Source organism: Lonchura striata, chromosome 26, assembly GCF_050655825.1.
Source record: "Lonchura striata isolate lonStrDom1 chromosome 26, ASM5065582v1, whole genome shotgun sequence".
Lineage (NCBI taxonomy): Eukaryota > Metazoa > Chordata > Aves > Passeriformes > Estrildidae > Lonchura > Lonchura striata.
In genome coordinates, this window is record NC_140728.1 from 9,129,067 (window position 1) to 9,142,249 (window position 13,183).

General features: G+C 50.9%; 1 protein-coding gene across 9 annotated transcripts in view; it reads right to left on the reverse strand.

Moving 5' to 3' along the window:
• Positions 1-1,632: 1,632 nt before the first annotated feature.
• The window catches only part of PPP1R12B (protein phosphatase 1 regulatory subunit 12B), a 133,077-nt gene continuing 121,526 nt past the window's right edge, over positions 1,633-13,183 (reverse strand). For 5 of the 9 annotated variants that reach the window (XM_085561524.1, XM_085561519.1, XM_085561523.1 and 2 more), the window contains 2 exons: positions 8,440-8,620; positions 4,628-4,841 (listed from right to left, as the gene is read on the reverse strand). In XM_085561524.1, the coding sequence (XP_085417650.1) occupies positions 8,486-8,620 (135 nt within the window). In that variant the 3' untranslated portion in view covers positions 4,628-4,841; positions 8,440-8,485. Of the gene's footprint in view, positions 4,842-8,439; positions 8,621-13,183 lie in introns of all 9 variants that reach the window. The other 4 variants (XM_085561521.1, XM_085561520.1, XM_085561527.1 and 1 more) reach the window with 2 other exon arrangements.

Genomic DNA, 13,183 nt, shown 5'->3' on the forward strand with positions numbered 1-13,183 from the left:
CCCCATGTGTCCGCGTCCCCCCGGCTCCGTGGGGCTCAGGCTGCCGGAGCCGCAGCGGCCCCCGGCCCGCTGCCCTTGGGTCGCGCCGGGACAACGCTGGGCACGTGTTGGGGTCGACCTGCTGGTGGTGCAAAGGCTTTCTGGAGCAATTTGGGTTATTTCTGCCATGTCCAGTCGGTGGTCTCTGTTTTGGGGACGAGAGCTGGCTTTTCCCTCTCCTGGCGGCACCGCGGAGCAAACCCAGCTGTGCCACGGAGATGCTCCCGGGGTTAAAAAAGGAAGTGAATCCACGAGTCTTGGCAACCTGCTTGGGTTCCTTTTCCTTTTTTTCTCCCGATCTGGGAGGGAGGAGCCAGCTCCTTTGGGAGTCGCAGGCTCGGCCGTTCTTGGTCCCGCAGTGCCGGCCCCGTCCCAGCCCCGCAGCGCTCGGCTCCGGCGGAAGCTGCTTTTAATGCCCCTTCCCTTCGTGTGGACTCTGTCGTTCCGTCTCTGATCGTTTGATGGTTATTTTGTAATTATTTACGTCTCCTTATTAAAGAAATGAGCTGAAAGGAGCTGGTTCCCTTCTGGTCTTGCTGCTGGGGCTCACGGAGCATCCGCGGGGAGGGGCAAGAGCCAGGGCAGCGAGCCCAGGGATGATGGAGGGATGGAGGTGCGGGTGGAACCCCACAAGGGCCCGCGTCCCCCAAAACACGGAATCAGGAAATCACTTAGGTTGGAAAGACCCTCTTAAGATCATGGAGTTAAGCCAGCACTGCCACGTTTACCACTAAACCATGGCCCAGGTGTCGCATTCACACCCCATTTGAACACTTCAAGAGGTGGCGACTTCGCCGCTGCCCTGGGCAGCTGTGCAACTGCCTGACACCCTTTTCAGGGGAGAACTTCTCCCCATTATCCAACCTAAACCTCCCCTGGCACAACTTGAGGCCATTTCCCATTTCATCTTGCCCTGTCCCTGTTCCCTGGAGCAGAGCCCGACATCCCCCGGCTGTCCCCTCCTGTTCAGGGAGATGTGCAGAGCCAGAAGGTTCCCCGAGCCTCCTGTGCTCCAGGCTGAGCCCTCCAGCTCCCTCTGATTAGTGCTCTGAGCAGCCTTAACCCCAGTTGAGCAAGTCTGGACCGGACATGGGGCACAGGTGGGAAATACCAAAGGTCCCCACAGAATTCTTTGCCCCCCGGCACAGAGTCTGGTCCACAGTCACATTCTGCCCCACAGGGATGCTGGACACACCCAACCCTAAGGGAAGATTTTAACCTGCACCAACCACCTTTGAAGACTGGAACATGTGGAGATTCCAGCAGATTCATCTGAGACAGAGGTTCCCAGATGTGGCACCACCTCCTGCCTGTGCCACACTCTGCTGACCAAACTTCTGAGCAGAGCTAAAACAAGGCTTGCCACCAGAGTGGGAAATGGGCCTGATCCCCAGTGTGGTGCCCCCTCCTGTTTTATCTTCCCACTGGTGGGAAGCTTTTCAGGGATGTGCATCCCAGTTCCTTTATTTCAGCTTCCCCTGAAAAGGCACCTGTACTGTAGCTGTAAAATGCTTGTGCTTTTATGGATGATGGATATTGTTATGCCAGAGAACTGTGGGAGAAACAGGGAATTTTAGCACAAACAACTTGCAATTCCAGAAAGATGGAAGCAAAGTCAAAGCTTCTATTTTATTAATTCTTACTTTATTCATTTATAAATACTGTTGTGTTTACAAGCATCATAGCTGTGAATATTATTCCCAAACTTTCAAACACATAATACTTATAATACTATATAACAACAACCAGTAAAACAAATCATTCATCTCAGGGTTTGAAAGGCCACTCAAAAGTTGCATAAAAATACATTCTCTCCCCATCTCGTCCGCCAGTCCTGCTTCTCCAAGGAGTTTATTTACAAAGAGCCATCACCAAACTTGCAGCCAGAACAGGTGGGTTCACCCCAAGCAATAAAAATTAACTCACCCCAAGCAATTGCTTAGAAAAAAAAGCTCATGTTCCCCAAGGGAGACCATGTCTGGCAAATGCTCTGGTTCCAAGAGGGATCAATTTTAAAACCTATCGCCAAGCACAGGGTTTGAGGTGTTCTGTTTGTCACCTCCTCAGTGCACTGGTTATGTCAGGCATGAAGTGAGAAAAAAAAAAAAATCCATTCTCAAGAATTTGATTTGCAGTTGTGCTGTCACCACGAGATGCTCACAGCTTTGGCTGATCAGGGACACTGAGCTGTGGGGGCCCAGAGCTCGGGAGAATCCAGTGCTAAGCAGATACTTCATCTAAAGTGGTTTGGCTTTGCAAGGGGCCACTCAGAGGAATGAGCCTCCCACAGCCTTTGCACTCTGCTCCTTGGGAAAAAGCACAGTGAGTGTCCTGGTAACAAAAACAGGGGCAAAACATCAGTGCGGGATGGATTTGTCAGGTTGGGTTGAACCCTCTCCCTAAAACAGACACCAGGCTTCTTCCTGCTGCCAGGAACCTGCCTGTGAGAACAGGATCTTGATTCTGAACTCTCCTCCTCATCCTGCTGGGATGCATGGCCTGAGGTGCCAGCCCAGCTGGGGAGCATCTCCTCCTCCACGTGGCACAGACAGGACCGGGCTCCTGATCCCTGATCTGAGCAGAGCAGAGCCCGAGGCTGAAGCGAGGAGTGGTAACCAAGAGAGAAAACATCAAGAACGGCAGAAGTACTCACAGAAAGAGTGCACCAAGAGGGAACGGCGTGCAGGGCAAGCACTGACTGGATCTCAAGACTTAAAGCTGTTAAATAGAGCAGGGTTCAAATCAAGGAATATAAAAAGGATGCCTGGCTTAGGCAGTGCTCTGCAGAAACCCTGATGCCTTTACCAGCTTTGGTCTCTTCCTCCCAAAGCTCAGCAGCAGAGGCAGGGCCTCAGTGTACCAGGAGAAACGGTGCCTCAGCTGCACAAACGGCTCCACCAGCTGAAGAGCAACTTGTGGTCAGAGCTGCCTGGGGAGAACTGGCAGCTTCAGGAAGAGCAAGAGAGGTGGAAACAGGCAGGACAGGGAGGGGAAGGGGGGAAATGGAGAATTAGGGAGGAAAAAAACCAAAGAGAGAAAACCCCAGAGAGAGGACAATAGAGATGCTTTCTGAGGCAATAACCAGCAAAAGGTTTGAAAAAGCCCAGGACTGCCCAACAGAGGTCTAAGTTTCACCCTGCTGAGCAAGCTCAAGTATTCTGCTCATGTTCAAGTATCTCATCTCTCTAGTTGTGGAGAGTCCCCCCAGCCAGAGCCAGCAGAGCTGCTCAGGAACGTGGTACAGCTGCTCCATGGCCACCTCCAGGTTCAGTGACCAAGAACTGCTGCCCTTGGCCAGAGAGAGCCTGGGGAGTTGAAGGACAAAGGGGATGAAAGGACAAATATGGAAGGATGTAGATGGGAGACTGTTTTGGATACAGCAGGATGTCTCTGAGAGGGAAGATACTGTTTGAGAGGAGTCTGTTAATGGGAAGCTGAACAGACCTGATGAACAGTCCCACAGCATGGAGAGAGGAGCCAATGTCCAAATGCCCATGGGAGAGAACAATTCCAAACTGTTTAGAGTGCACGTAACATTTAAGAGGAGTATTTCTGGGGGTTTCCTTCAAGGTCAAAGCTTATCACAAATTTCTGACAGGTCAGAAGACTTTCATAATGATGATTCAGTTACCAGCAGCTCCTTGTCCCTCTGACACCGACACACCCTGACTTCTCCAAGGTGTGTAGGACAGGATGCTGGCATTCTCTGTCTACAAATCCTGCTGCTAATCAAAGGGAGGGTACCTGAAATACCAGACCAGGCTCTGCTATGGGGCTCTCCCTTCAGGGAGGCAGCGGGAGAATATCCCAGATGGCTTTTGGGGAGGGGAGGCTGGTTTCTGGCACGGGCACAGCTCCCTGCAAGGTGATTCCCACTCACACACAGGTTAGAGCAGCAGAGGATCTGTAGGGGTTCAAGTTTGTCCTTCAGAAAGCTCAGCAAGTGCCTGGGATATATCCTGTCCCAAGGAACAAGTGTCCAGGTGGCAACTGGATGCTACCAAGCACAGAGACAGGAGCCCTGGAAGGACACAGTGTGACACAGGATCACCCAGGCTGTGGGGGAAAGGGAGGATGAGGAATAAGGGTCTGACACTGAGTGTCAGCATTGATGTTACTGAACAGGTTCAAAATCTTATCTAAGATAGAAGACTTAGTCTACTGGGACAAGAAGAGAAGGTGTCTGTGCAAAACAGCTCATCAGCCTGTGACAAACATTAGCTCTGGTGGCTTTCACAGCATCACGTTTAACCAGAGTCCCACATCTCTCACTGGGCTGATGTGCATCCTCAGAGTCCCAGCCCATGTTCACATTTCCCACCTGTAAAGGGTTTGGATATGCTGGGTTAGTTCTTCAGATGTCACTTTTTGCAGTAGGAGCTTCCCACTCCAGGTCAGAGTCCAAAACCAAATACTGAGCTTTTGGAAGAAGTTTTGGCAGCTCAAACCCAGTCCTCACATTTCTCCCTTGAATAAAATGTCCGAGATACCACAACATGCATAAGTTAAAAAAAATAAAATGGCAGGGGGTGTGTTGGGGGGAAATAGGGGTAGAAAGGGAATGTACAGCAAAGGGCAGGGCAAGGCAGGTGTGACATTGATCCCACAGCTGAAACGCTTGCTGTACGTGACGGGAAGAAAGGGGGTAGGGCTCGGTGGTGGGGTTGGCAGCTGGTGTAGGACACCCCTCCTCGTCCTTCCTTTGCTCTGGATTCCTATTTGGAGAGTTTGCTGATGACACGAATGAGGGCTCCGTTCTCATCCTTCAGCCTTTGGTTGTCTGACTTCAGCTCTGTCAAAATCTGTGGAGAGACAAAGTGGGATCAGAGGGGCTCAGGGGGCCAAAGGGGACACTGCATCCCCTCCACCCAGCACACTTCCATGGCTCTGCAGCATCTCCAGAGCTTTGACAAGCTGGCTGCCAGGCGTGAGGGGTGAGAGGGGCCTCGAGCACAGCACTGACCAGGGAGCCCCGAGCCAGGGAGCCCCTGGTGCAAAGCAAGGCCACAGCCCCAGCAGCAGGTCAGGACCAGACCAGCAGGCAAGTAAGCTGGTTTTCCTGATATGCTTTTTCCATTTTGCCAGGACTAGAAGGGAAACCAAAGGTCTGGAATCTTCATTTAGGACTGGACCTTGCCAAATCTCTTTAGAATACCCACAAATCTCCTTGGGACCCTACAGATGTGTAACAGAGTCTCCAGTGCCAAGGCCAGAGGACTGGTAGAACACGGGAGGTACCTCCTGGATGCTCAACTGAGGCTGCAACAGACAAAAGCCTTTGGAAATAGAGAAGAATAGCTTCAACAAGACCCTTCCAGTATTTCCCATTGTTAAACCCTGCTGACTTCCTGTGCTGCAGTAGGTGATGTTCTGTGGGTCGTTCCCAGCCACTGGGCACCAGAGGGAGACCCCTGCTCCTGTCTGGGGATGACACACAAGGGGTCACTCCCACCACAGGTGCCAGCACATCACAGGGCGAGCAGCCCCAAGCCATGGTACCTGTATGAGCTCAGCCATGACTTCTGTCTGCCAAGGTGCATCTTGGAGGAATTCCCTCAAATTAAAAATCTGCACTAAATCTTCTCCTTCCTCTTAACCTGGTGTTTTAGCTTTGACCACAAAGTTCTGCCCTGCTCCACCTCCAGTCCCTCCATTATCACCAGCTCTGAGTGTGGGCAGCTCCTGGGGCAGTACCAACTCCCACCAGAGCAATTCCCTTCTTCCACAGCTGGGCCAAACTATGGTGGGCCCCAACACACCCAACTGCATCCCTGTGGGCACTGCTGGTGGATGTTTCGGGTGGGAGGATTTTTAGAGAGGGAGGAGGGGTTGGTGCTGCATGGTAGGATATTGTGGGAAGGGTAAATCCGTGTGCTGGGCTGGCCAGAGCTCCAGCCAGTGCTGCTGAGTGTGCCTCCCTGGACCCAGTGCTGGTGTGACAGGTGCATCTCCATGGCTGGGCTGTCACCAGAACAGCACTCCTGGCTCCTTGTGCCACTTCTCATGGCCAAATAAGAGGCATTGCCATCACCATCCCCCAAGTGATCAGGAACTCAGAGACACAGCAGAGCTCTTGATGTCTCTGCATTGCTCTGTTCCCTCCTGAGCTTCACTTGCCACTCACACTGGTGCTTCCCAGTGCCCTGCAAGACCCCCACCACCCACTGGGCAGTCCTGTCAGGCCCCTGTCACTGCCTGGGGTGGCTCTGCAGTGCCCATTGCTGTGAAAATGGGCATATGAAGTCCCAACACTTGTTTTGGTAGAGAGAATTTGTCACAGTTCCCAGAAATGCTGGGAGAGAACTGCTCCAGTCCCAGGCCTCAGCTGGAGCCTGATGGGGCTGTGCCTCACGGGGGGCTTCGTGCGACCTGTGTCACTTATTTGAAAATGAAGGAGTGTAAGCACATGCTAAATAAGTGCCTCTGGACACATTTCCTGGTCATAACCCAGCTCCACCAGTGCCCAGTGAGGATTCCTGAAAGCTACACGTCAGCCTCAGACAACACAAGCCCAGGGCGTTCCTCCCTTTGAAGCAGAGTAGTCTCGAGTCAGGTGAAATGAAGCCCATGGGAACAGGCTGGGAGTTTCTGGCAGCTTTGCAGATGTCTCACAGGAATGGTGAGCAGGGATGTGGCCCAGCCCCAGGAATGGCAGGGCTGCCCATGATGCAGCGTTGTGTCACCTCGCTTTGGGCTGCAGGCTGCTCTGAGCAGCAGGGCTGTGTGCAACCTGGGCCACTGGAGAACACGGCTCCTCAGAAGCCATGTGCACTCAGGAAGATGAGATTCACTGAAAAGCACTGCTGCCAGAGCGTGGTACATCTGGCAGAGCTTAAACCAGTGACATCACTGTACAGCTGTGATGTCCACAGACACCACTGCAGCAGTTTACACGTACCAGCAACATCCTGTGTTAGACCTACTAAAAGAGCTGAAAATAAATCAGCAGAGCTCACAGACCATGGCTCTCCCCCAGCTTGGGCACTGGCAGGGCAGTGATAACATGGGCACATCCTGGGAGGAGGAGAGGTGACTTGCAGGTCGTGAAACATCATTTCTTTGAGTCTGGAAATAATTTTACCCAATTTTCCCTCTCAGATCTCAAAGCATATGGGGAAGGAGAATGACTTAAACTCACAGTTTATGAGAAGAAATGCGGCAGGGTCAGGTTGGAGGATTAAAACCAAAAAGGCTGAGAGATCATTTCACCTGACCATCTGCACAATCCAGGGCACACAATGTAACACCCAGCTCTCCTGGCCCTTGTGACACACATGTGGGCTTGAGCTGAGACTCCTGGAAAGGGGAAGCCACAATTCCCCTGATTAGTTTGTTTCTATGGTTAATCAGCCTTGATATAATTTGTGTGCTAAGAATAGATTTTTTATTCTGTGGTGCCATTTCCAGCCCAGAAGAGCACACAACTTCTTGTGTCCCAAGGGATGTGAATATCCCTACCAACCTGCAAAGGATAGGTAGGGCTCGGGAAAGGAGCATTTACAGATTTATTTTAGCATTGAACCAATGAAGTTAGCAGGAAGAGATGCAATTTAACCGTGTGATATGTTAGGGCAAAGCTTAGGGAAGAATCATCCTTGGGTTTCCACCATTAATTGTCCTGCACTGGATTTAAAACAGAAGATGAAAATAGAGTGCTCCTGGTCTGGCTCCTGCTGCATCCCCCTCTCTGTGCCAGCCCACAGGAGGCAGGGGGGGAGCTGAGCCTGTGGACTCATACTGAAAAAAATAAGTTTAAAATAAGGAAAGGAGCTTGTCCTTTTTGTTCAAGTGACCAAGAAAACGTGTTGAGGACAACTCAGTTTGTAGTCTTTCTAAACATACCCTTTCTGTCTAAAATGTTTGCTTTTCACAACATCCCTGAAAACTTCTTGACTTTGGATAATCTGCTTTGCTGAGTGCCAGCTTCTCCCTGAACTAAGTCAAATTAAAAAAGAATTATATTATAAGCAGACATGTAGCATAAACCACCTATTTTTAGGTGTCCAAGACCAGGTTGGACAGGGCTTGGAGCAACCTGGTCTAGTGGAAGGTGTCCCTGCCCATGGCAGGGGGTGGAACGAGATGAACTTTAATGCCCCTTCCAACACAAACCATTCTGTGGGTATGTTTCAAGGCAAAGTACCAGGCAAGGAGCTGCTGGCACTGCCAAGCCACCCCAAAGCCATTCCCCAGTGCTAAGCTGGCAAGGGCAGCAGCATCTGCCAAGCAGAGCAAGAGCCAGCAGGGTGAGCAGAGCTCCAGCAAAGCCCTGCCGTGGCAGCAGCACCATGCTCTTGGAATTTGGAGATCCTCTGCCACAAGCTTTGGAGGCACAAGCTTCACCAGACACCCTGGAGAGCAGAGGCGAGCGGGAAGCGCCTGGCCAGGAGCGAGACCTGCCTGGAAGAGTGGAAGAGGGAGGCAAGATGAGCCGGAGGGAAAGCAGCTACAGCTCCTCTGATTCCGAGGGCTTGGCGGGCAGAGAAAGTCTGGCTACGACCCGGGTCAGAGCCCTGTTCTCAGCCAGCAGTTGCTCATTCATCTGCCTCAGAGTGTGAATCTGTTTGAGCTGGTGGAGATTCTGCAGAGTGAAAGGAGTGGACAGAGAAATACAGAGAGAACATCATGGAAACGAATGGGCACAGAAATGGGAGTTTAGTCCATAGGCAGTGAAACAAAAGAAGAGAATAAAAGAAATTAGTAGCAGTGAGTGCTGGATGAGGAAAGCCTGACAACACACCAAGGATATTCTGGAAATCAGCCCTTTCTCCAGGGGCCCCCAAAGTCTTAAAAAAGGTCAACTACAGGGATTTCCCACCACAAAGAAGGATTATATTCTAGTTTATCCAGACAGCCCTGGGACTTGGGAAATGCTGTTAGACCTATCACCAGTGATTTAACACCTACAGAGGCTCCCAGAGCACTGCTGGGAACTGAGAATTTCTTTAAAACTCCTTCATGTATCTCTAGAAGCCAAAGCATCTGTGTGGAGTAAAGAGAAATCAGAACTTCCTACAAGATCCCAAAGGCACAGACAGAAGCACCTAAAAGTGTCACTGCCCACAGCAGATCACTGAGACAGGTACTGTGTCTGCTTGTGTCTCTCATCCTTAAGTGATGCTCCTGGGTCTGTCTAGGCTCAGTTCTGACAAATCCTCTGGGGTTTGGGAGGGTTTCTCATCCCTGCCCAGATTCAACTCTTCTCTGTCTCAGGGCCCAATTTATCTCTGACCTTCAGAGGGGACGACTCTGAACCTCTTAAACTGCTCATTTTAGGAAGAGGAGCCTGAATGAGAGCATCTTCCACAGTGGGGATGTATCAGGAGGGCATTCCTAGTGACAAAGGCAATGAGGGGCACAGGACAGGGCAGAGACCAAGCCCCACACTTGGGCTTGCACAGGAACTGACTGGACATGGGTACAAACTGGGGCTCACACAAGTACAAACAGGACACAGGTACAAACTGGACATGGGTACCAACTGGGGCTTGCACAGGTGCAGCAGCAAAGGGAGGTTGGGAACAGAAGAGCCATGAGGAAGCAGAACAGGGAAATGGTACAAGCCATGCAGGCCAGGGCCACAAGGATGACACTGTTCCCAGCAATGCCAAAGTGAATTAATGTGCTGGACATTTACACTACTGCAGGTGCCAGGAGATACCAAGAGCTGTGGAGCTGCTTCCTGAGCAGCATCCCTGCCCTCCTTCCTTCTGAGGGGTTGGGCAGCTGGGCCACGAGAAAAAGAACCCCTCCTGAGCAAGAACCCATCCTGCATGATGGAGGGAGCCCTAACACTGGGCAGGGGCAGGCAGGAAACATCCACAAGAAGAGTTGTAAATTCAAGTGACAAAATCCCAGTCCCAAACCAAAGCAATCCCACAAAGCACCATATTCCTCCCCATGTCCACTTAGTGGACAGAGGGAAGGGTCTATGGGGAAGAGGGCTCCTTTCTACCATTTCATTACCAAAAGGCACTCAAAGGGAGGTGCTGTCTGTCCTGAACAAGGAGCACCATGAAAGAATCTACGGTGACACAAAGACAGTGACCATCCACCCAACCTGCACTACTCAGGTTGCCCAGAGCTTGGAGCAACATGGGATGGTGGAAGGGGTCTCTGCCCATGGCAGGGGGTAAATGAGAAGGGCATCTTCCAACCCAAACCAGTCTGGGGTTTTGTATGTCCCAGAGCTGACTGCAGCTGGCAAGGAATCTGCTTTGTCCCAGGACATTTTGTCCAAGGGCTCACTTCTGTACAAAACTGAAGCACTCTGTATATCCCCCAACCATCAGCTCCATTTTTAGCTGCCCAAAAGCACTACATTTACCCTCCATGACAGAGTGAAGACATCTCTTTGAACAGCTTGAAAAAACCAAGAGAAGCAAGACAGGAAGGCAGGGAGCCAGCAAAGGATGGGGTTTGAGGCCCTGAGATCATCAAACTGACAGAGCAGCTCCTGGGACACATACACACAATTCTGACACTGGATGATCAACAGATCCCAAGACAGAGCTACAGCAAACAAACTGCAGGAAAGCTGCAGGGACACCTCAGCAGTGAGATCCCTGCTCACCATATCCCATCCATCCATCCATCCATCCATCCATCCATCCATCCATCCATCCCTTCACCTGCCCAAGATTTGCTGGCTGCCACTGTGCTCAGTGAGGACAGATGGACATAGCACAGCTGTCCTGTGATACATCACACCAGGAGCTGCTGGAAGATGGTTGTACTGGAATAGTCACTTCTTTTGATAGCACCAAAAATGGTTGAGGGCACTTGGTCTGTTCACTCTGGAGAAAAGGAGCCTGAGGTCAGCCCTCACCGGGGGCTGCAGCTCCTCCCAAGGGGCAGCTCCAATCTCTGCTCTCTGAGCAGGGACAGGACCCAGGGAGCAGCTGAAGCTGTGTCAGGGGAGATTTAGGTTGGGTATCAGGAAAAGGCTCTTCCCCAGAGGGTGCTGGCACTGCCCAGGCTGCCCAGGGAATGGGCACGGCCCTGAGGCTGCCAGAGCTCCAGGAGTGTTTGGACAGAGCTGCCAGGGGTGCCCAGGGTGGGATTGTTGGGGTCTGTGCAGGGCAGGGGTTGGACTGTGGGTCCCTTTCAATTCAGGATATTCCACGATTTTATGATACACAGATAACAAAGACCCTCTGTTTTATAACAGGGCTCACAGCTGGCAGAAAGCATCTAACATACATAGTAGGGGCACCGTGCTATGAGAGCTGGAAAGGACTGTCATAATTTCAGAGACCACCTTTGTTTTTCCACACCAGCACAGCGCAGAACCTCAGCATGGTCCCATCAACCACTGCTCAGCCTCCACATGCTGCACAGCCCACAGAAAGGGTGATTTCTGTGAAAATGTGTGTGTGCTGCAGGTAGGCCAGGCTTCTTTTTATGCACCAAATCCAGCAAAGGCTGGGAAGCTGGGACTGAAGCCAAGGGCAAAGAGCAGGATCTGGATGATACCGCTGTGATTGCTTATCACTCTGCTTGATACTTGGCTTAGCAAAAACAGGTTTCTCAGTTCTCTGTACCTGCCTTCAATTAACAGATTTTGTGCCTGCAACACTAAATAAAAATGCCCAGAGCCTGCACGATGGCTGAAGCCAGGAACTACAGCATTGCTGTGCAATAAAGGAGCTTCTGTGACCTTCAAGAACAATTGCTGTGTTAGGTTGGGACCTCGGGCACTTGGCATTGAATTCAGCTCAGTGCAAATGTTAATTTTCTTTCTCCTGCCTCAGCCAAGGTTCTGGATCTCCAAACTGTGCACTCAGGAAATGCTGCATTGCTCTGTCAACTTTGCAAGAGAAGGTCTGAGGAGCAGCTCTGCCACCAAGGTTCTTCAAGTTACCAAGCCTGTCTTGCTCCTCTACACTTCTCTATGGCTTTGGTAGCAGGGGTCACATTCCAGACAGGAACAAAGCTTATTCTCTCAAACACAGGCTGAAGTACTGTACATTTCTGTCATCTCTGCCTCCTCTTCCTCAAAAGTCAGCTGCAAGGAGAGGACAGCCAGGACATCTCATGTACACAACTGGACAGACACTCCTGGATCCAACAGCTGGATGTGAGTCTTGCTGGATTCAAAGACTAGTGGGAAGAATTCCCCAAAACAACCTGAGACCTAATCACCTGACAGGTTTGGTTGTTTCCACTTGCTGCTTTCCACATTGAAGGAAACTGGTGGATTTGCCTTTTCCTTCACAATTCCTTACTTATTCCTTCTGACTCTGCACAACAGCTACTCAGGTAGTGCAAGGAGCAAGAATGAAAGTCCAGACAGAATGAGTAGATTCCTTCCTGGCTCATCTCCCACACTAGTGACTAACAGGGATGCTCTGCAGAGGTTTATCTCCCTCCAGGCAAACAGCAGGGCTGTTTTGCCCACAAACAGCAGGGCTGTTTTGCCCACTTCAAGGTATCATGAAAGTGATCACAACAGTTTCCTTTTGGAAAGGTCCAATTCAATGTTTCTTTCTTAAGAGATTTTATATTCCTTTTTTTTGAGTCAAACATGTCAAACAAGACAGTGCCCTCAGGTACTCACTACATGCTTAAGGTTTTGTAAAAACTAGTAAAAATGTAGTAGCATCTCAGAAAAGAGATTTTCCAAATTCCTGTCTATTTGTTCTACTAACAAAAGGCCACTTTGGTTGTCCGATGCAGCAAGAACAGGCAGAGAGCAGAGTGAGCACCACTCTCAAGGACCTGAAGCTCATTTTCAGCTGGACCACAGGTTCCTTCAGCTCATGGGTCTCAAGGTAGTGTGCGAACATGTCCAACCTCCAGCAGCGCTTCTCCTGCACTGCCTTGGCTTCCATGGCTCTGCAGCTCCAGACCACCTGTACTGGAGGTGCTCTGGCTGTGTCCAGCTCACCCTACAGGCACCTTCCCTCATTAATTGCTTTCCAGAGCAGTATGTTTCCAGACTGAGGCCACTAGAGGCCACCACCTTGTCTTCTTACTCCATGGGCTGAAGTTGCAGGTTCGCAGTGATCTGCAGAGCTGAAGGACCAACACAAACTGCTCATGCCTGTATCTCTCCTGAAGACCACAATTCTGTAATTACAGGAAAGTCTCTGTGCAGTTAAAGGCTCCTAATTGCTCAATGAACAAAGAGTTTGGAATTTAG